The sequence below is a fragment of the Marmota monax genome, unplaced genomic scaffold (genome assembly GCF_021218885.2).
Source record: "Marmota monax isolate L192 unplaced genomic scaffold, Marmota_monax_Labrador192_F-V1.1 WCK01_AAM20220418_F8-fsc00128, whole genome shotgun sequence".
In the NCBI taxonomy this organism is placed as follows: Eukaryota; Metazoa; Chordata; class Mammalia; order Rodentia; family Sciuridae; genus Marmota; species Marmota monax.
Window position 1 is genome coordinate 2,126,248 of NW_026693452.1, and position 24,469 is coordinate 2,150,716.

General features: G+C 36.5%; 1 protein-coding gene across 6 annotated transcripts in view; it reads right to left on the minus strand.

Annotated features, from left to right (window-relative positions):
* The window catches only part of Arhgap24 (Rho GTPase activating protein 24), a 747,975-nt gene that overhangs the window by 42,701 nt on the left and 680,805 nt on the right, over window positions 1–24,469 (minus strand). For 5 of the 6 annotated variants that reach the window (XM_058583413.1, XM_046457583.2, XM_046457584.2 and 2 more), the window contains one exon: window positions 4,815–5,022. In XM_058583413.1, the coding sequence (XP_058439396.1) occupies window positions 4,815–5,022 (208 nt within the window). Of the gene's footprint in view, window positions 1–4,814; window positions 5,023–17,251; window positions 18,208–24,469 lie in introns of those variants that run through there. The other variant, XM_046457585.2, reaches the window with a different exon arrangement.

The window sequence follows — 24,469 nt, forward strand, 5'->3', positions numbered from 1 at the left end:
AAGCTGCCAGGATTATAGTTGTGCGGACCATGCCCAGCAAGAGTGACATTTTTTAAATTTGTAAATAAAATTGTTTCATTTACTTGCTCAGCATCTTTCAATAGATGACCATTTTACTTAAAAATCTTACAATAGTCTGTGGACCACACAGAATCAAACATTTCCAGCTCACCTGTGCGTACATTGGTCATTACTCACTGTGCTCCTGTCACGATGGCTTTCTTTATGATCTTGGAACAAGTGAGGCTGTGCCTGTCCCTAGGCCTTTACATTTGCTCTTTTTCTACCTGGAAAGTGCCTCCACTATATCTGAGGTATGGCAGGCTGCTTGGCACTCAAGTCTAAACTCAAATGTTACATCCTTAGGAAGGAGATGAATCTCTCCACTGCTTCTCTCACTACTGCATGAGCATGTCACCCTCATCATGCTATAAAATTATTTCTGTATTCACTATTTATTGGTTATCTGCCCACCACTAATAATGAAAAACCCAGAACAGAATGGACCTTGTCTGTCCTATTCACAAGGAGCAGTGTCTGACACAGAAAATGCTCCTTTGTTATTGTTATTTGTTGAATGGGAATGAATAAAATAGATTGTCTCCAAATATAACTATGAATTTATACCATCTTTGTATATCCATCACACAAATTCTACTGAGAAGTAAAGTTAACTTTCTACTTTTTTAATCTGGGCTGGTCTTGTGATTTGCCTTTGATCAAGAGTACTCAGTAGATGTGACATTTTTGCCAGTTCTAGGCCTAATCCCTAATAGATCTTATACTTTAATTATTGCTGTCTTAAGTCCTGAGCCGCCACAGAAACATCTCCAAAAATTGAATAACAGGTGGAGAAGCCAAAGATAAAAGACTGAAAAGAGAAGGCAGAGGCTAACCAGCCATCAGCCATTCTGGCTGATCCACCTTAGCACCAGACTAATGTGCAAAGCTCTCTAGGATACTGAGCCGCACGAAACCTCTGCAAACAATATCACATGGAACAGAGACAGGGTATCTCTGCCATGCATCGCCGCACAGCAGGATCCAAAAGGATCAGTGTGTTTTAAATCGAAAGAACTCCAAGTGATTTTCTATGCAGCAAAAGATACCCGAAGTAGTCATTCCTACCAGAAACTGGGTGTTGTTGCAACAAAAATCTAAAAATACAAGTATTGACATTGGAACCACACAGAGTAGAGACAGTTGGTAAAGTAAGAGTTGGAAGAACAGTGAAGGAAATGATATTACAAGCTAGAAAAAGATACTTGCTTTTTCAAAAGTACTAAAAAATGAGTGAGATTAGTGACTACTGTAACTTGGAACATGGAATACATTCCTGATGAACTTGTGACTTTGGCTGAGGAGGTCTTCAGGCCAAATGCCAAAGGCACTAATAGGCTTCTTTGACTTGCATATGACAGAGTAGTGTAAGAAAAATGAGCTGAAGAAGGAACTGCTTCATTTTGAAGAATTTATTAAAACTAAAGTGGCCCTAGGATAATAACTCCAGTTTGTAAAAAATTCTCAAAGTAAGATATGTCCACAGGAAAAAAAAGTGGTGTTATCAGTAAAACATGACTTAAAGGTAAGCACCTAATGATGTGTTGACTGTAAGACCCCTCAATAAAACTTGAAAAGATCCAGCACCTCACACATTTCTTTTGGCGATACAAGTCTGTTGTTATATTTTCTTCTGTTAGTACATGAGGCATTTTACACAAAAATACATACATACATAGTTTGGATCATATTTTAAATAAAGATCACAATATTTCATTGTCATCCAATAGTTACCGGACCTTGACTTTTGAGATAATTGCTGATAGGGCACATCTATTTTCATAGGATCCCTGAAACACATAAAATATCCCTCCATTCTCCCATATTAGAAAAAAAAATTAAGAACCAAATAATAAAATCCCATGGCAAAATAAGTTTTTTTTTTAATTTGCTTTTAGATGTGGATGGAGCTTTATTTTATTTATTTATTTATTTATTTATTTATTTATATGTGGTACTGAGAATCGAAAGCCATGTCTCACACTTGCTAGGCAAGCATTTTACCACTGAGTCACAACCTCAGCCCAAATTAAGTTTTTAATTAATGTGCTTTTCTATAATTTTACCTGTATGAATGTAGTCCACATATAAACATTTTAAAAGGATACTGAAACTTATTATCTCATGAGGTTCATTGTAGAGGATGCTATATATCCTATCCTATCTATTCTCTATTCTAAAGATGCTAGTGACAGGTTTCTTTCTAACGTTAGTACTAGAAATTTATTTACCCTAGATAACTCATGGTTTATTTGTTGTGGACAGTCCTCAAGTAAGTACTACTGATTTGGTTTTCTTTTTCAAAGTATAAAGTAAGACACGTGGCTCCTCTGCATGAAGGATATCTTAGTCTTGAAATTTGTTCTCTGATGTTAGTTTTGAATTCATTTTTTTAATCTTCACATTTTTTTTCTTTCAGAGGAAATTTATGAATTTTAAAAAGCAATCTCTAATGTTTTTCTTGAAAGATAAGGTATTTTAACCAATTACTGATCTTGTCTTATTTTTTAGTTTATCATTGCAGGCTATAATTTGGATTTTAAATGTTTCCCAAAGGCTTGTGTGTTAAAGCCTTAGTTATATCAGCTTAGCTCTCCTGGGAGGGTTGGAAACTCTAAAAGGTGGGGCCTATGGCAAGGTATTTCAGTCATGCAGGCATATCTTTGATGGGGATAGTGGAATTACAGTCCCCTCCTCTTTCTTCTCTTTTGTGGCCCTTCCAGGAAGTGAGTGACTTTTCTCTGTCACCATTCCCCCCACCATAATGTGCTGCTTTACCATGAGCCATAAAATAATAGGCCAAGTGATGATGGATTGAAACCTGCAAAACTGTGAACCAAAATAAACTTTTCCTCTTTTTAGGTTGGTTTCCTCCAGAATTTTGTCATAGTAATGAAAACCTAACACATCATTTAATTTGCATTTTTTTCTAAAACTTTAAGTATGTAATATTTTATTATATAAATGCACCATTAATGAATTAACTGTACTCACTTTGGGCGACAATAAATGGGTGGTCAATTTTTGCTAATATCAAAATTGTCATAAACAATTTTGCACTCAAGTTTTCTTTCACATATCTTACTATTTTCTAGGAATGGAATTTCCTGCTTAAAATGTCTTTAAATCATCAAATTATTTTAGAAAAATAAAACAAATTTGGATTCTCACCATCCAGGTGTCTACCTCAGGAATATGTATCTTGTCAGCACCAAGTATTGTCATTATTTAGAACTTTGTTAATGAAACCAGTAAAAGGGTATTAAATATTTAATGAACATTTCTTGGCTTATTAGGGAGATTCTACTCAGTGATGCTTCCTTCATCTCATGTTTTCAAATACCTTCTTGCTTATCTATACTGTTGAGCTGTATCTATTCACATCCTAATTCTACACTTTTTAAGATAAATAATATTTAGTGTGGTGCTGTGGTCTGAACATTTCTTCCATATAAATGCATGTGTTGGAACCTTATCATCATCCTGATGATATTAGGAACTGGGAATTTCTAGGTGATTTAATCTTGATGGTAGAGCCTTCATGAATGGTACTAGTGCCAAGAGACTCCACAGAGCTACCTTATCCCTTCTACCATCTGAAGATTTAGAGAGAAAGTGTCATTTATGGGGCAGACAGGAGGCCCTCAGCAGACATATCATTTGCTGGTATGTCTGAACATTCTAGCCTCCACAACTGTAAGAAATGAATTTCTGGTATTTATAAGTCACTCTGTTTATGGCATTTTATTAGAGCAGCCTGAATGGATTGTAACAGTAGGCAATTTCTAACTTTTGAGCATAAAGATTATTCCTATCCACAAAATGCTAAACTGAGAATCTCTCCTAAGTAAACAACGTAAAAATTGAAAATACTTATGTGAATGTATATCTCCTACAATAATATTTATAATAATGAAAAAAGTCACAAGTAAATGTCCATTAATATTGAAGTGGTTATAAATAATATACCTATAGAGTAAAATATTTGATTTTAGAAAAAGAGGCTTATGTAAGTTGCTACTGATAAAATGTTAAGTAAAAATATATTAGAATTAAAGGGCATTTAAAACTTTTAATATGGAAAAATTCTGCTATATAATGTTTAATAATGTCAGTTAAAAATCTTTTTTTCCTACTAAAATTTTAAAAGGAAAGAGAAGGAGGTAAATCATAAAATATTTAAAGTGATTGTTAACTTCTGGAGTTAGGGATGCTTTTTATTTTCTTTTTTTGGAATTTCCATTATTTTTGGAGTTTCACCATGCTATACTTCTCCTAGTTTCCTTCTTAATCTATACTAGATTAACACATTTATTTTAAAACATCTGTTTATACCTTTATTAAAAATAATTATTTTTAGTTACATTGCCAACAACCTAATCTCTACTTATCAGTTCTTTTAACATCCCTTACCTGAAAGAAATAAATGAAAACACCAAACAAGAGAGGAGTCCTGTTTCACAAGCTCACTTTTTCAAGTGGAAATGTTTCATTTAGTTTTAGGACCAAAGGAAAAGAACAAATAATAATGTTTTAAGAGGGTAGAAAAAAAGTATGGGAGAGAAAGACATCTAAAGTGGCACATTTTTTTTACTTTGTAATTAATAATAAGCAATCCAAACTGTGTGACCGAATAATTCATCTTTTAAATTCTTACCACACCAATTAAAGTTATGCTACAGTTTAGTGCATGCATCCTTTCAGGTAAGCCTAATTTCTCAACGAAGGACAGTTCATACAACCTTGATACGTACCTGTCAAAAGATGGCTTCTCTCCACAATCAAAGGCATCCTGGAGCTCCTTGACAAGATTAGCTTGGCCTGGCAGGCGAAAGAGACCCTCTTCTTTCAGCCCCCTTTGTCGGATAAAGTCCACGCACTGCTCCACCAGCATTGGAGCCAGACGGTTCCCATATCTCTTCTCATAGCGGACAGTGTCTTCTAGTTTCTGTCCAAAAATACCTGGAAAAAATAAGGAATCACAGTGAATTTGAGTAATTTATCTCCTCATATTTTATTTTCTTTTAGAATTCAATATCCAGAAAAAATAAAGAGTAGCATGCTAGTGAGCACTGGACATTTGTATTTCACATTATACAACCAAATTCATGTTTAATTCTTCAAATGGAAATGCTTTTTCCTAATGCTGCTCCTTTCTGCTGTACTCCATCTGTAGCTCAAAACCAACAAAGAAATACTAAGTTCAGGATATTCACGTTGAAGTAAAAAACTATAATATATGTAATTTGAATTTGAGGGTTTCTTTTTCTTTGAGGAAGGGATTTAAAAGCTAAATGGAGAAATTTTTTGAATAGTCAAATTTGATTTTGGTTACAGTTTTGTCTGTATGCTCAATTTGAATTTGTAGTTCAAACACTGTTCATTTCTCTTTTCTCTTTTTGTTTTTAATCAAGTTGTAATGCCATGACTGTAATTAAAGTGATAACACTAGGAAAAGAAAAACGGAATGTTCTGCCATATAAAATATTCCAGACAATGTTTGCTCCTTACAACATTAAGCTATTAATTTATTTGGAAGGTGATAATTAAGTTATGAAGTGGTGAATACTAAAAGTGGTGAGGTGGAGTCATGGTGGTTTGCTCTGGCAGAGGGTATGTTATCATTTACCTTGTCTGGAATTGCCAGTACATTGCAGTAATAAAGAGCAGGCAGACTTTTAGTTTCATTGCTGACTTTAAAATATCTACAAACAAGGCATTCCTTGGTGTACAACCCTGGGACTGAACAGCCTGAGTATTCTACCCTTGGTATCCCATTGATAAAGAGACAATGCTTTTAAAATATATTAATATTAGGCAGTAACTTTGCAAAGATGTTCAACTTATGAGAAAAGGTGAGATGGAGGCAAATGTGTTACTTCAACTTTTCCTGATGAAATGAATATCATTAAATAGTTTTAATGATCTAAAAAGTTTCATAAAAAGCGGAGAAAAATAAATGCTATGTGTTGAAATTTGGAATCCTCCAAAATGTTTGGGAAATTATGTAACAGTCATTAGGTTAAGGATTTATAACAGCTAGAGATACTTTGCCTCTCCACCTATAAAATAATTTATTTATGGATTCAGGAATGCCAAACCATCATAGTCTAAGCAATAAAGACTTGCCACCAAAGGGAATGTTCTTAGCCTAGATAAATACAATAACAACAAACAAAATGATTCTGTACCTAGTATCAATCTAGTACTATAGGAAGTCATATATATTTCTTTTAGGAAGCAAGGTTGAGTGACCTAATTATTCAAGCACATACAAAACAGATTTTGTTTTGTAAAGGACATTTTTTTAAGGAAAGCAAAGATTAGACAAGGTAAAAGCTTTATTTAGCTTAATCTGTAGACTTCAGAATACGCAGTTCCTTGATAATGACATATCAAACATTATTCAGTAACTCAACAGCCTCACTCCTATTTTCTTTTGGCATCTCTACTTGAGAAGGTAGAAAAATAAATAACTTCTCCCACTTCTCCTACAGTGAGGTGACGTTAAGGAATGGTGCTGCCAAGAAGTCTCATGGTACCTTTAGGAAGCTTATTTTACTTGGGGAAAAGAAAGCCAGAATTGCCAATATCTCCTGTTTCCCGTCTTTCTTTCTTTCCTTCCTTCCTTCCTTCCTTAGTACTGAAGATTGAACCCAGGGGTGCTAAACCACTGAGCCACATCCTCAGTGCATTTTATTTTTTATTTTGAGAGGCTGAGGCTGGCTTTGAACTTGTGATCCTTCTTCCTCAGCTTCCAGTGCCATTGGAATTACAGGCATGTGGCACTGCGCCCAGCCCTGTTTTTTGTTCTTAATGAGCTAAGAGTGGGAAAAGTATAACTTGAAGAGAAATCAAGATATAGTTATCAAAAGAAAGGTAACAAATTCTGGGTGGTAATAACAACTTCTACAAAAAGCATGGCAAGTATGAGATAAAGAGGTATAAACAAGAACTTTAGGAGGACCAGGAATTAGGGCATGTTTTCTCTCCAGGGTTTGGAATCATCACTTGGATACATATATATTTATTCAACCTTTAATTGATATGTTAAAAACGATACATATTTGTGGGGTACCTTGTGAGGACTCAAAGCAAGTACACATTGTGTTAAGGCTTAAATAAGATTAAATGTATCTATTTCCTTCAACATTTTTCACTTACTTATAGTGAAAACATTGAAAGTCCTTTATTTTAGATTTTCGAAATTTACTGTACATTACTCTTACTATAGTCATCCTACTGTGCAACAGCACACCAGAACTTCTTGCTCCTAGCTAACTGTAACATTGCAGGTATTGATTAACCTCTCTTCATCCTTCTGGTATAAACCATTCTATTCTCAACTTCCATGAGATCAACTCCTTTAGATTCCACTTGTGTGATCACGGGGTACTTGTTTATCTGTGTCCTGCTTATTTCATTTAACATAACAATCTCGACTTTTATGCATGTTGTCAAGGAAAGCATTTCATTCTTTTTATTGCTAAGAAGTAATCTGTGGTATATATTTACTGCATTTTCTTTATCCATTTATTGGTCCATGTATGCTTAGTTTATTTCCATTTCTTGGCTATTGTTACAATGCTGCAATAAACATAGAAGTACAGATGTCTCCTCAGCAAACTGATTTCATTTCCTCTGAGTATATATATATATATGCCAGCAGAGGGAATGGGGGATTATGTGGTAATTTGATTTTTTATTTTTTGAGGCACCTACTTATTGTTTTCCATAATGGCTGTACTAATTTACATTCCCACTGCCAGTGTACAAGGGTTTCCCTTTTCTCCATGTCCTCTTGTTATCTTTTGTCTTTTTGATGATAGCCATTCTTACTGAAGTGTAGTGTCTCACTGTGGTTTTGATTTGCATTTTCCAGATGACTAGTGATGTAGAGCATTTTATCACATACATGTTGGTAATTTGTATGTCTTCTCCTTAGAAATGTCCATTTGTGTCTATTGCCAAATTTTTAATCAGATTTTTTTTTCTATTGAGTTATCTGGGTTCCTTATATATTCTAGATATTAATATCTTTTCAAATATATAGTCAAATTGCAAATTTGCAAGTATTTTCTTCTATTCTATAGGCTGTCTCTTCACTCTAATTCCCTTTGCTGTGCAGGAACATTTTAGCTTGATGTAATCCCATTTATCTATTTTGCATTGTGGATCTTGTGCTTTTGAGGTCTTAGCCAAAAAAATTCTTGCCTATTCCACTGCCCTAAAATGTTTCCCCCATGTTTTTTTCTTGAAGTTTGATAATTTTGGGCCTCACATTTAAGTCTTCAAACTAATTTAATTTCATTTTTGTAGCTGATAAAAGATAGGGTCTAGTTTCATCCTTTTGCATACAGATATCCAATTTTCCCAGTCCTCTTTATTTAAAAGATTGTCCTTTCTCCAATGCAAGTTCTTAGCATCAAAAATCAGTTGGCTATAGACGTGAGGAATGACTCCTAGACTCTCTATTGATCTTTGGTGTCTGTTTTATCCCAATACCATGCTGTATTGATTATTATAGCTATCTAGTATATTTTGAAGTCCTTTTTTCAATTATAACTGTCACTTTCTAGTAATTTATAATATTAGTAAATTCTTAAAATGAGTAAAATAGTTACCTTTCTTATTCTTTTAAAAATGAGAATAGTTAAGCTCTACTTAGTTATGCCAGGAAGGCCACCAGTAGTTCACCTGCATTTCTCTCAGGTAAAGTTCACAGCATCCCATGAGTTCACAGCACCTTTACTATAATTTCATGTCCAAGGAGCTTGTACTAGGAAACACACAGCTAGTAACTGGAGGGGCCAAGATTTGCTCATGGTGGTGGGATTTCAGAATCACAATGTAGTTACATAACAGCATAATGGCTGAAGACAGTGATGGAGGAAGAAACCTGCAACTTTCTAACTTTCTGATCTCAGCCCCTCCCCTCACTATGCTGAGAAAATGTGAATTGTGGGAAAGATCAGAAGAAAAAAATGGAGAAGGAAAAATCTGTGGCACTTCTGTGAGCATGCTGCCCAAGGGAACAATTTACTTATGTAAAGCTGATGCCTGTTTAGCAATAGTATATAAGAAAGGTAAAACATGTAGAGATTTTGCACATGTTTAGAAATTCCCATGGAAAATTATAGCTTTCTTCTGTAGGATTGGTCTTGCAAAAAATTAGTAAGGACTTTTAAGAGGTGTGTACTCCCAATTCTGAGGCCTTGCAAATAGAATGTGCCCAGAGTGTCTGGCTGGCAGTGGTAGGTATGGGTCAACCTCCTCCATAAGAATATCCTTTGTGAGGAAAGTTATTAATGGAGAAAAATGATTTTAAAAACACTTTATTTAAAATTTTATTTGAAGGAGCAGTGAAATTTCAAATTTTAAAATGAACAGAAGAGCCCAAAGGTCCTATGCTATCCCTAACTAGCAACATGGGGAAAGGACACATTGATTAGTAGATTATTAACAAAATTATTCCCTGTGGTGTTGGTCATGCAAACAATCAAATTATGCCCATCTATCTTCCTGGTGAGGTTTCACACTCCCTGACAGTACTGTCCCTGGAATTTCTGGGTGACAAAGGTATGGCATGCATACTTCCCCTGAGAGCACATGGTGCCATAAAACATCAGCCAGGAAGTGACTTTTTGCTGGACTGAAAAAGTAAATCACACAGGTGAATTTATTATACATGTGGGAAGCTCTTTCATCTGGAGTGTGTGAGACAAATTCCTAACACCTTCAGGATCTGTGAGACTTCTTCTTAACATATGATTCATGCACCCAATAGCTTGGGGCAGCCTGTCAGGTTAGAGAGTGTGATCAGATTAATATATCCAAATTCCATCCTTTCTAAAAATAAATAAACAAATACAAAGCCAAATGTTCTTGGACACTCCATGCCCTGTAGGTACATAACAATACTCTTTGCTCCTTGATTCCTAGTTAAGGATAACTCTGGCTCCTTGTCACCATTTTCTATCCATTTGTAATCTATTATTATTTGACTGATTCTGTCATTCCACTAAGTGGTATTTTCTGACCATCACCAACAACTTCCTAATGGCCATATCACTGACAACCATGTTTGTGTTTTTTATTACTTTATGTCTCACTTCCCCTAAAACTCTCAATCTCATTCTTATTTCTGACACTTCCTATTTACATAGTTCTTGCTTCTTAGAAGATCCCAGTCTCTTGCTTAATGATGAGACCTAACACCTTTTCCTAGTTTAAGGATCACCTAAATTCTCTCCCCAGCCTTATTTTCACTTCACGTTGTACAATTTCTCTCCTGAACTCTTTGAATCTCACAGCATATAAATTGTTCCCAGATTTGTATCTTAATTTGGGCTATCGTTATAATTTCTAACATTAGATTTCTAAATGTACATTAAACATTTCAAAAAGGACATAATCAAAACATTCTCATACATCAATGTTTTAAAACAAGCCAAGTTATTTTTTCTTTAAAATCTTTTCTAATTCCTGAAGTCTTAATGTTGGTTATTGGTACCAACTGTCCACACACATCATTGCATTGCCATCTGAGAGTCAACCTAGATTCTTCTTCCTTTCATGCCATTTATATAACCATACTGTGTTAGTCAGCTTTTCACCACTGTGACCAAAAGATCTGATCAGAACAATTTTAGGGGAGGAAAACTTCATTTGAGGACTTATGGTTTCAGAGTTCTCAGTTTCATTCTTCAGGGTCCGAGGTGAGACAGAACATCATGGCAGAAGAGTGTGGCAGAGGGAAGCAGCTCACAGGGTGATCAGAAATCAGAGAGAGAGATAGAGAGAGAGAGAGAGAGAGAGAGAGAGAGAGAGAGACTCTCTCTCTACTCTCTAGATACAAAATATATACCCAAGAGCCATGCCCCCAGTGGACCACTTCCTTCAGCCACACCTCACCTGCCTCCCATCAGGGATCAATTCACTGATTCGGTTAAGGCAATAACCCAATCATATCCCTTCTAAACCTTCTTGCATTGCCTCACATGTGAGTTTTGGGGACTCCAGATCTAAATCGTAACAGTTACCTACGAACTCCTGGCTGCTGCCTAAGTGATTAGATGATATTTTTTATATGAGTTTTTGAGGAACAGATATCTCAACCCAGAAAAATGCTGCCACACTGGCCTATCTTTGCAACCAAACTCTTTTTCATGAAATAAAGTTGCCATAATCTGATTTTGGCCATTAAATCAAGAAATGTTTAGGTAGCACCTGTTGTATGCCAAGTACTGTGCCATATCCACTCTCATTTTTGCTGTATCCTCACAAACAACAGGTTCTCAAACTATACTGAACTATTTGTTGTTTTTTAAATAGAGCAGATCATGTCTTAATGTCCTGTTGGTGTAGGTAGCTCCTGCCTTCATGAATCAGACTAGGAAACCTCATCCTGCTAGCTCCAACTTACAACATCTCCTGGTGTCAAGTCCTTACTGACAATCCCTCCATCCCCAGCTCAGCTTCACATATTTATTCTTTGATTTCTTAACACACTGTTTTGTAATTATTTATTTAGATGCCCATCTGTACTGGACTAGTCCTTCGATCTTCAAAAGAGGATTACTTGCAGGGCATATTGGCACATGCCTGTACTCCTAGTAGCTTGGGAGGCTGAGGTAGGAGGATTGCAAATTCAAAGCCAGCCTCAGCAAAAGTGAGGTGCAAATACAAAATGGGGCTGGGAATGTGGCTCAATATTTAAATGCCCATGAATCCAATCCCTGGTATAAAAAAAAATGAGGATTACTCTTCTACAATTATTTTAATAAAATAATTATTATTTATATATTTATCATGATTATTATAAATAATATTGAAAAACAGCTATATACTCTAAGTCAATCCTATGAACTTCAGAGAAGTTTCGGTAAATTTCCCAAAGTACCACAGACACAGGCCTGAACTGGGGTTGCTGTAAGGTCTAAAGGACTCCAGGACTTATACAGGTGGAGGATCCCTTATCTGAAATGTTTGGAACCAGAAGTGTTTTAGATTTCAGATTTTGGAAGATTTTAGAGGATTTGCATATATATATATATATATATATATATATATATATATATATATATATATATATATATATATATATATAATGTGATATCTTGGCAATTGTACCCAAGTCTAAGCACCAAATTCACCCATATTCCATTTACATTTTATAGTCATAGCCTGAGAATAATGTTATGCAATCTTTTCAGTAATTTTGTACATGAAACAAAGTTTACATGGTGTAGAATTAGATTTTGTACTCTCATGTTATGGATAATCATCCTATATTCTATTTTCCATAGGGAAGGCCTCTGGTTCATATCCCTGGAATTAATATAAAGATGGATGAGGCACAAGTACTCTGCAGATATTTGTGGAACAATGAATGCACAAAAACAAAACACTTTCATTTCCCTAACTTTAGAAAATAAGTGAATAATTCTATTATAAAATTAAACTCTTTAATAGTTCTTTGGTTCCAATGTTAATTTCTGTAAAAAACAAAAACTAAAAGAGTCCTGGGTTTACTGAGGAAAAGCCAGAAATTAAAAGCTTCTTGGTTATTGCTCAAATTCCCTGCTATTGATAATTATGAATTTTTCTGTCCCTTCTTGTCTACAGATCACACGTTGGCCATAGTGGGAATTCACTTTGCTTTTCCTTCTACTGACCACAGCTCTGCCAGCAGGATAAATATTGGTTTCACCAGGACTGTAAGAATTTTCAAAGAACATTCTCCCTTGGAAAATGCACAAGTCAAAGTAAGACATCCTTTTTAGTACATAAAATAAAAAAATAAAACCAGTTAAACCTCACTTTAGTCTGTTAACAGTTTTCTATGTGGCCAAAAAAACTTCTGTAAGTAGAAAAGATTTAATTCAAGGAGGAAAGAGGCATAATAACTAGGGAAATGGTTGGTAGAACTTTGACTCTTTTCATAAGCAGAATGGGGGGGAAAAAGGAAAAAAGGAAAGACCTGGAAAAATGAAGAAAAGTGTTATAAGATGAACATAGTGACCTAGTGGCCTAGGTTTGAGGCTAGTGGAGCAATTAGAGACATCATTTAACCTACCAAGCCAAGGGCCTCTCTTCTACAACCAGAAACATAGATTCAAGGCTGCTAGGTGACCTGCCGCACATCTCCAAAGAAGCAGATCTGGGTTATGAAATCTAGGTACATATGGTTCTAATGTCTTCTTTGTTTCACTCTGATGTCTTGGTTCAATTCAGACATGTTCTCATAGGCATGCTGAGCATGCTTTCATGATCATATAGGAGAAAATCCAATTTCATGTTCTTCAGGTGAATCACTACCTTTCCAGATAAGCCTATGGTCAGTCTTTTGTTCATGGACACCTAGCATGTCATACAAAATTTGGTATAGTGTTTTTCCCAAGCTAACTAATTACTTGCTTATGTTTCTTTATCCTCAACAAGTCTGTAAATTCATAGATTTGTGGCAACCTGTTTTGTTTATCTTCTTAGCCCCAGCATCATTTGGTAGAAGTTCAACAAAACTTTGATATACAAATGAGCTAATCGTTAACAACATGGTTTAAAATTATATGAATTTGGACAGTAGCATTTTGTTGGACAAATCAATTTCCATAAATACAATTATAGCACAAACAACCTACAATAAATATTAAAGAGAATGTTGGCCTTATTGACCACCACTATGAAGCTTCTATTTTAATTCATTAGTACCTATGGCTTAGCAGGAAAAGATAGATAGTAATACTGTACATCAGGTGTTTGCTATCAATCTTGAATGCCTGATGGAATAGATCTATTGTTATACTTCACTTTGGGAGGAAAGAAACAAGTGTGTGTGTGTATGTATAGCCATGTGAGGTGGCTAAAAGGATACAATGGCAAAAAGGCAGCCTATATGACACATAATGGCTGGAGAGTAAGGAACATTATTGATAAACAGAAATGTCTTGAGGAAGAAGTGAAAGCAAATGTTGAACAAAGGGTAAAATTTGGATGCACAAAGGAGGAGAAAGCAGAGGGGCCAGCCAACAGATAAAGAGGTGGTGTAAGACATGTGTAGGGAAAAAAAGTAGGTCAGTCTGGGGAAATAGTGGATTCATACTCCAGGTAATAGTTGGAATTGGGTTAGCAGGTATTGATTGTTAGGCAAAACAGAATTTCTTCTTTTTGGGCATTTGGGGTTCATAAAAACTTTTTGAGCTGTGGATTGTTGCTTGACAACATGTTTTAGGACTACAAATTGAGCAACTTTATAAAATGGACTGTGCATTGAAATAATTTGCCAAGAATACTGGTGGTAGATTAGATGTGAGGATGAATGCTATCTTGAATAGTCATGGCTCAGATTAAAGTTGCATGCATGAAACAAGGCAGAGAGAACTAAGGCAAAGAAAATAGAAATGGGGCTCACAGAATGTAAGGTAGGATAAAGGAGTGATGCGTGAGCATTTGGTGACCATAGTGAATGAAAAGCCCCCGGGTAATTGATGACTTATCTCCAAGAAAGGGGCAACTCATGGGAAAACAATAAGATAAAGTCAGTTTAGAAATTTACTCTAGTTTTTCCAGGATCATAACAATCAATCATTCTAGCCTATTATGGTTGAACCTAAGTATCCAAGACTCACAGTGTTCTATATGTTCCCAGGTAACCAGAGCATAGAGTTTTCTCCTGATATCAGTCTTAAAGAGGTAATAAAAATTTAGAGTTCATGTCCAATGGGGTAAAAAACACATCACAATTTTCCTCTCCCCAGAACATAAATTCATAGTACCATAACCCCAGTTTCCTGCCTAATAGATGTTTCTTGGCTACTAGGGTTTGAAAACCACTGGGAAAGCATTTTTAGTGACCTTAATTAGTATCAGAACAAAGAAAGAGAGATGAAAAGGGCAATAAAGGACAGCAAAGGTCTGGGGAGAAAGGCACTCTGAGAAGTGAATTTCAGCTTGCACAGCATGACAGCTCTGCTGTGACCAGGGAGGGCTCTGGAAACTTTACCCAACTCCACCCACCATTCTGAGGGCATTTCTAAAGCTAGTAGAAATGTGGAATTGCCTCTTCTATGAGCTTATCCTTGACTGAAAAAAGAAAATTTTATATATATACACACACACACACACACACACACATACATACATATCAGGAAAAACAGCTAACAGCTACATCAAAATTTTTCCCCTCTGGGCACTTTTCCTAGCTTCACACACTCTCTTTCCTGCTTTGCTCGAAACGACTTAAGCAGATGCAAGAGGAGTGCAGAAACCCAGGTCGACTTCTCTGAACACTTGAGCACCCAGAGGTTTTAATATAACACAAAAGACACACTCTTCTTAAGGATGACATGGTGTGGGAACCCAGGAACAAGAGGGAAGTTCATTCTTTTTAGCATCAAACCTTCAATGAAGATGAAATGTAAACCGCCTGCGTTTCATGTTCTGCCACCATGACGTATGAGTGCAGCACAGAAACCGCATGGCAGCCATACAGGGAGAGCAGCAGATGGGCACCTTCCTTCCCAAGCCCCACTGCAGAACAGCAGTCACAGCTGCAGCCAAGGCACCAGACAGAGGCTGAAGGCTCCCTGCATCGCCTCTTTTTTTGTGGTTCTGACAGAAAGCAGAGTACAGATTGGTAAAGGAAGCACCTCTTAATCCCTGACTCGAATGCCGAACATTCCCCAAACTACTAAGACTACCGAGAAAGGAAAAACTTTAAAAATAGTCCCCGGGAGATGATAGATGACAGCTCTTTCCTGTGCCTGTTGCCCTGTGCCAGCCCATGGGGATGCAGGCACTGGAATTTAAGGAAAATAGGAAGAGGAGAAGGGAACAGGGATTCCTGCAGACCTGCTGTACACTGAAGGAGGGAAGGTGAAAAAGGTAAAAAATGCCTTACTTTGTCCTTCAAAGTTAATTCAGAATTCCCAAACTTCTCACGCTACTGCTAAGATATATGGGAAAGAGATGAAAAGAGAAATGTCCTTCAAGCAATTAGTCCTTGAGTCTTTTCAATCTCTGTCATTGTCAAATTCTCTATCAATGACACAGTCTGATAGTATCCATGAAATTCCTAAAACTTGATAAAATATAAAATAAAAACTCTGTATCTCATTTAATTTTCTGTGTGGATGTCAGAGAAATGTGATTCCTGAATTCCTAGCTGCTAACATATGACATGGTCATAGCCAGATCTTAACTACTTAAAGAGAAATGTTCAGAAGGTATCAGGGTCTCATTAATAAAAGTTTCCACTATATTTTATATATTTGACTTTTCTTATTTTGCTGCCTTATCTTCTTGTTGGCTCCTAGGTAAGGAAGATTAACTAAAAGGTGGTAGATTAAAGAAAAAAGGGAGAACGTCATTCAACTCAGCTCCTGAATAAATTATTGGTTCACTAAGCTTCACATTAAGATTCTAATTACTTGGTTTCTATTTAAACAGCTCATTTTAAGGCAAAAGAAAGTTTTAAAATATTTTTATATAAAAACCTTTCCTGAAAACATTTCCTTGTACTTTTGCTGCACCTTTTAACTCTCTCAAACTCAGTCAATTTTGAAATGTCTCAGTTTCTTTGATTGATCATTAGTTGTTACGCTGCTCTTGACAGCTCATATCTTTGCACTTTACCAACGTCATCTTATGAGGCATTTGGAAAGGCAAGGTGATTCTTATTTCTAGCCAATATTAATCGATACAGTTGGAAACCCCCTGAAAAGGGGTTACCACAGATAATTTGATTATCAAAATCATCTCAGCAGGGGAGACGAGGCAAACACAGGCAGCTAGAACCAAATCTAAAGTTGTGGGGCACAGAACAGGGATTTACAAGGGACTTGTCTCAAGAGGTCAGAATGGCTGCTTGTTTTGGGTCTGAGAAGGGCCCAGGAGAGCTCTGGCCCCTCCTTTCAGGACAGTCAGTCCAGCTTGTTTAGTCCCCTGTCATCAACGTGATCCTTACAGGACCACCGTTCTTTAAGCCACACCTACCCTGCCCACTCACAGACAGTAATAAACAGATCAATATGAGCCTTGAAAAGTAAGTATAGGAAACACCCAAATCACTGGCATACAGTTCTAGGCTCTTGCTTTCACAAATCCCATTTTATCTGAGCATAAACGGATTTACAGCATGAGAGAATATATGTTTATTTATGAAAAGAACATTAGCATATCATCTACCTACCTTTCCGAAAACTAAAACACCGTTTGATTCTTCTGTATGTGGCTTTAGGGATGAACGGAGTCGATGCTAAGGCACCTGAGGGGCGCACCCCAGAATTTCGGTCTTCAGGCATCATACAGGCCCCAAGTTCTGAGACCCGTTCAGGCTTCTTTAAAACCTGCCTCTGTATGGAAACTCACAGCCACTCCTTCTCATGTTTGTTTGTTAGGTTTGAAGTGCTGATTCCTAGAACTCCAAGGTTTTGATCATCCAGGTCCTGGGTTAAGAATAAGTTACCAACTTGCCCTTACTCCTTTTTGGCAAAAAACAACAACAACAGAAAACAAAACAAAAAAACAAACAAAAAAGCCTTCCTTTTCTTTTGCCTAATCCAGGGAGTTTTAATGATAGTTTTTTTTTTCAATATCTGCAGACATTCCAAAATGTCACAGGCAAAGAAATGCAGCAAAGTATACCCCCATCCAAACAGCAGGGAGTGTTGTGTTTTGTTTTGTTTTATTAAGAACTGTCTTCTCAGCTGGACTGAGATTCCTCTGGAAAGGTCAGCAAATAGCCCTGTGCAAGGGGAAAGAGGAACAATGACAAAAAAGGCCCCTCAGGAATACTTCAGGACAGTCCTTGTTGGCTCCTTTCATCTGAGCACAGAGGGAGGAAAATCATGGTACCTTCTCCAAAAAGCATTTCAGTGCATGAAATATCCCTCGCACAGAACTCCCCTGTTCCTTTTATAGCACCCCTCATCCTCTGGTGCTCTCTGCAGGCTGCTCCCTTTTCCCTTCTGTCTTCCAGCTCCCCAGGGAATCACCATGTCAGAACAGCCCAGTGCCCATTCCAGGAGGCTCCTGGCTGTGCAGGGAGGCGGAGGCTTTGCAGGGAGCTTCTCCTCCCCCTCCTCCAGCTCTGTCTCCCCTTTTCTCAATGAGAGCTGGGCGGGCACTGGCAGTGCTGCGGCTGCCTCGTCACAGATGTGGCTGCTGCTGCCTTCAGTGCCCGCTGGTCACATGTAGCAGGTGCAGTCACAACATGAGGGGAGGAGGGAGGCTGCCACACTGCAATGCAAATTGAATCGCACCCCTTTCCTCCTCTTTTGACTTTGCATTGACCTCTTGGCTGGGCTCCTGTCTTGTGCAGCAGCTCCAAAGCTGGCTGGTTCAACCTTCCAGAAATCACAGAGCACCAAACTCTCCCTAGGGGTAAACCTTTCGCTCCCTCTGTTCTACATTTATTTATTTTTTTTCCTGCACAAGATTGACATCTTCTCAGATATTGTACGGTTAAATCAATTTGCAAGTGTGAGTGCTAATTTAAGGTGGATATCCTTAAAACACACATATTACATACATGTCTATATATATCAGTGTCTATAAAATAAAATTAAACCCACTAGCTAAGAGTCTGTAGGTATAACCACAAAATAAGTCAACTTATGTATGTGTGTATACTAATACACAAATATAAATTTCTCTGGTTATGGTTTGAAAATCAATTCAAATTTCAACCTTCCCCCATGTTCCTGCATATAGCCTCTCTACCCAACCCCCACATCCACCAATCCTTTCAGTCCTACTCACTGAATAATTGACTTGTTGGGTTAATCATTCATCCACCTGGTTGTTCCATAAGCAGATTTGGAATGTTAGTGCTTTAACCCCAAATGACCCCCAAGGCCTCTTTTCTCCTGCCCAGGCATTCAATCAGAGCTTCTCAAAACTGAGGGGTGCTAACAAGTAACTCTCATTAATCACATCACTGCTCTTACTCGTAACCCAGGTGGGTGAGACTGTCATTTAGCAGGTCCAATAAGTGTAACTTGGTACCACTGAAGCAGATACAGTGTTCACCCAGAGTATCTGAACCCAGAGGAAAACCCAGGCACCTGTGTATTGGTATGAAGAGAACACTTCTCACCACAAGATTTTGGAACTGGAATGGTAATACAATTTTTTCCAGTGTTCTTATGTTACTAAACTAAATTTTGACTGGAATTACTAAACTAAAATTTGATTGGAAACTAAAGGCAAGAGAAGTAAAACCAGATTTCTAAGATCACACAGCAGGCCTGTGTCTGAGCAAGTCCACACTGCCACTGAACTAAGCCCTGCCTCCACATACACTGATTATGCATCATGGAAGTTATTAAAAGAATATTAAAAGAATAATTTTACTTTATAGCCAGAACTTTAACTCAATTCTTTACATACTGAGACAGAAATATACAAAAGAAAACTAATTTTGTGAGTAGCTAAAGTAAGTCTAAACATTAAGCTTTAATGAGCAATTAGTGGATTTTCACACTCCTCTGATCTTGGGCTAAGCACATCCAAGAACACTGCCTCAAAAACAATTGGAAAGAAACCCAGTATACAAATGAACAAATAACAACAACAATAATAACAACAACAACAAATACTAATCAATGTTTCCAAAGCTAAATAAATGTTTTTGACATCCTAATATTTAGATTTACTTTTGAGCAGACCCCACAGGCTTCTTAGCATTGTTAACAGGGAAACAACTGTTTATAGTGGTTTTCAGCAGATAGCACAAAGTTGAGGTATCTAGATTCAGTTATTAGGCTAAGGAATTAAGAGGAAATGTCTGCTTTCCACATTTCCATTAATTCTCCTCCCACATCTGAATGTTTATTATAAATTTGTTATACTTGAAGAAAAAAAAAAGACCTATCAGAATTAATATTATCAAAATGACCATACTACCAAAAGCACTCTACAGATGTAATGCAATTCCAATCAAAATTCCAAAGACATTCCTCATAGAAATAGAAAAAGCAGTCATGAAATTCATATGAAAAAATAAGAGACCTAAAATAGCTAAAGCAATCCTTAGCAAGAAGAGTAAAGCAGGTGGCATCACTATACCAGACCTTAAATTACATTACAGAGCAATAGTAACAAAAACAGCATGGTTGGCACCAAAATAGACTGGTAGACCAATGGCACAGAATAGAGGACACAGAGACTAACCCACATAATTACAGTTATCTTATATCAGACAATGGCGCCAAAAACATATATTGGAGAAAACATAGTCTCTTCAACAAAGGGTGCTGGGAAAACTGGAAATACATATGCAACAAAATGAAATTAAGCACAATTTCTCTTACCATGCCCCAAATTCAATTCAAAGTGGATCAAAGACCTAGGTTAAAACAATGACCCTGCATCTAATAGAAGAAAAAGTAGGCTCCAATCTCCATCATATCAGATTAAGCCCCTACTTCCTTAATGAGACTCCTATAGTGCAAGAATTAAAATCAAGAATTAATAAATGGGATGGATTCAAACTAAAAATCTTCTTCTCAGCAAAAGAAATAATCAGTGAGGTGAATAGAGAGCCTACAGCTTGGAAGCAAATTTTTTTCCACTTGCACATCAGATACAGCACTAATCTCTAGGGTATATACAGAACTCAAAAAGCTAAGCACCAAAATAACAAATAACCAAATTAATAAATGGGCCAAGGAACGAACAGATACTCTCAGAAGATGATATACAATCAATCAACAAATACATGAAGAAATGTTCAACATCTCTAGCTATTAGAGAAATGCAAATCAAAAGTAGGATTTCATCTCACTCTAGTTAGAAAGGCAGCTATTAAGAATACAAACAACAATAAGTGTTGGCAAGGATGTGGGGGAAAAGGCACACTCATACATTGCTAGTGGGACTGCAAAATGGTGCAGGCAATATGGAAAGCAGTATGGAGATTCTTTGGAAAACTTGGAATGGAACCATCATTTGACCCAGTTATCCAACTCCTCGGTCTATACCCAAAGAACTGAGAAACTTCATACTACAGGGACAACAGCCACATCAATGTTTATTGCAGCACAATTCACAATAGCTAAACTGTGGAACCGACCTAGATGTCCATCAGTAGACGAATGGATAGGGAAACTTTGATATATATATATACACATACACACACACCAAAGTAATGAGTAATGTTCCATTGCATATATATATATATATGTAATGGAATTCCATATATATATTATATATATATGTAATGGAACATTACTCAGCATTAAAAGAGAATAAAATCATGGCATTTGCAGGTAAATGAATGGAGTTGGAGAATATAATGCTAAGTGAAGTTAGCCAATCCCCCAAAAAACAAATGCAGAATGTTTTCTCTGATATAAGGAGGCTGATTCATACTGAGGTTGGGAGGGGAAGCATGTGAAGATTAGAGGAACTCTAGATATGGCAAAGAAGAGGGAGAGGAATGGAGAGGGTAAGGGGTGTAAAAAAGATGGTGGAATGAGATGGACATCATTTCCCTAAGTACATCTATGAAGACATGAATGGTGTGAATATACTTTGTATATAACCAGAGATATGAAGAGATGTGCTCTCTATGTGTAATATGAATTGTAATGCATTCTGATGTAATATAAAATTTTTTTTTAAAAAGATAAGGCCTATCATAAAATCCTGTATTTTGTGATTTTTACTACACAGTTTTACATTTCTACAAGAATGAAGTGCTAGGCAAGGTCCTCAGGAAATTACACTGAGATTTCATCTCACTTCAGTCAGAATGGCAATTATCAAGAATACAAATAACAATAAAAGTTGACAATGATGTGAGGGAAAAGGTACACTCATACATTGCTGGTGGGACTGCAAACTGGTACAACCACTCTAGAAATGCAGATTCCTCAGATAGCTTGGAATGGAACCACCATTTGATCCAGCTATCCCACTCCTTGGTTTATACCCAAAGGACTTAAAATCAGCATATTACAGTGAGACAGCCATATCAGTGTTTATAGCAGCTCAGTCCACAATAGCCAACCTATGAAACCAACCTTGGTGCCCTTCAACATATGTTTCCTATATTTTAATCAGATGTTCATTACTGTTATGTCAGAGAATATTTTGCATGTATCTGCAAACTAGACGAAGAAAAGCCTAAGCACCTCATAAAAAATTTTAATTTTTCAAAGACACAAATTATAAAACTGCCACAGTAAAATGCCAGTGCTATAACAGAAACATTTACAATGTACCCAAGGGTGATGTGTCACCTTTTCTTCCATATGTCTTTACAGATGCCATCAGAACAATGACCACCATAGTTTGAGAGGTGGGAAGGAGAGTGGAAGCCAAGAAATCTTTATTTAGGACAAAAATGTCTGAGTCTTTAATTAAGACAGGGAGCAAAATATGTTCTCTTTTGAAAGGCAAGTAAGGCAATTCAAATACTTTTAACAGTTTTGTTGAGATACGGTTCACATACCACAAAATCATTTAAAATATGTGATTCAATAGATTTTTTAGTATTTTCACAGAATATGTGCAACCATCACCACAGTCAATTCTAGAACATTTTCACCTTTTCAACAAGAAACCGAATATATTTTGGCTATCACTCCCCTCCAACCTAGCTTACCATCTGATCCCTAAGCAACCATGACTCTATTTTCCGTTCTATACTTTCACATGAAAGAAATCATATAATCAATGGTCATTTGTGACTGACTTCTTTAACTTAGCATAATGTTTTCAAGACTCATTCTTGTTGTAGCATGTACTTGTGATTCACTTCTTTTATGATGAGTAATAATCCATTCTCTGAATGTGCAGTCATGTATTGCTTCACAGTGGACATATGTACTGAGAAATGTGTTGCTAGGCAATTTTGTCAGGCAACCATCATAGAGTGGACTTAAACTAAGATGGCTGTAATGTCACTAAGTTGATATCCTCTTATAGGACCGCCATCATATATGTGGCCCATCATTGACTTCAGTATCTACTTTGTGGAACATGTCTGTAACACATTTTGTTTATCCATTCTTCCATGCACGAACATGTGGATGCTTTCTCCCTTTTATTTTTTTCTATTTTCTTGATGTTGTCAATTCATGCATATTTGAAAGACTTAAATATGTGTTCATGTCTCTTACTTATTAATGACCCTACTTTTAAAAACTTTCATTTTTCATATGCTGAAGAATATACTACCCCGAAGCCAGGGACCTGCAATTGTGGGGTTTTTGCTACCCACAAAAATATACACACACACACAAAATAGATCACACTAGTGTGCTTTAAAGCAGGGGAAGACATGCGTTTTCTTTCTGGTTCTGTTACTCACAGTGTGACCCACAAAATGTGGGACAGAAGAAAAGAAATAAAAACACTGGTTTCAAAATATTCTAACATGTTTCATGAAACATTAAGTAGAATCTCATATAACATAAAAATTTTTAGTCACATAAATTTTTTGTTTAAAACTCAAACTTATATCTTTAAATTTTAATCAATGAGCACAGAACTAATTAATATTAATATGAACATTTAAAACTAAGACAATGGGTGATAGTTTGCAATATAGCAGAGTTGAAATTCTGTTGGTGTTGAATCATGTATTAATTTTTTAAAAATCCTATACTCAGAGGAATCACGAAAGATTTCTTGCAAATTAAATGAGTACCTTAAAAGCTTGCCTTGCAATCTTCTAACACTCTTCAATTAAACAAAGATAGCCAGGGAAGATTTATTCTTTGGAGTATTGTTTCTATTATGAGTGCTCTGTGCTAAAATACATCTCTTAAAAATAAACCCCTGAAGTACATTATTCCATAGGATAAAATATATAAGCTCACTGACTACTAGAATATCACTTCCAGGTACAAAGAATTAAAGATTCATAGATAGCTCTCACCTCAGTCTTACTGGGATTATTTCTGAGAATTCTGGGCTGATGGTACCACCTATGGCCACTGATTTTGGAGAAGCTAACAGGATCTCATTCATTTCTCTTGAAAATAATATACTTGATGGGAATAATTCCTCAATAAAAATGTTCCTTCAGCAGATATTAAGGTTCCTCTTGAACTTAAGAGCCCCAGAAATCTGATGACAGAGGGGACAAGAGGTTCTTTAAAAATAATAGGAACTTAAAAAGATACATCCTCATGGCCCCCACAAATTTCTAACCCTGGAGGTGCTAGCAAATTTATACCAGTTGTGTTCATGTCTCTTACTTATGCCATGAGGAATCCTCTGCTACAACATTGGGCTGGGGGCTCAGCTTGTGAGTCTTTTCCAGGGTTTGACATGGTCACTTGCCATTTTAGGTTATGAATGGGGTGGCTACATAAATCGTCATACAAGTTAGGACACTAAGCCAGTGAAAGCTAACACTGTGCATAATTAGCCTGGTCTGAAATCTGTAAACCAG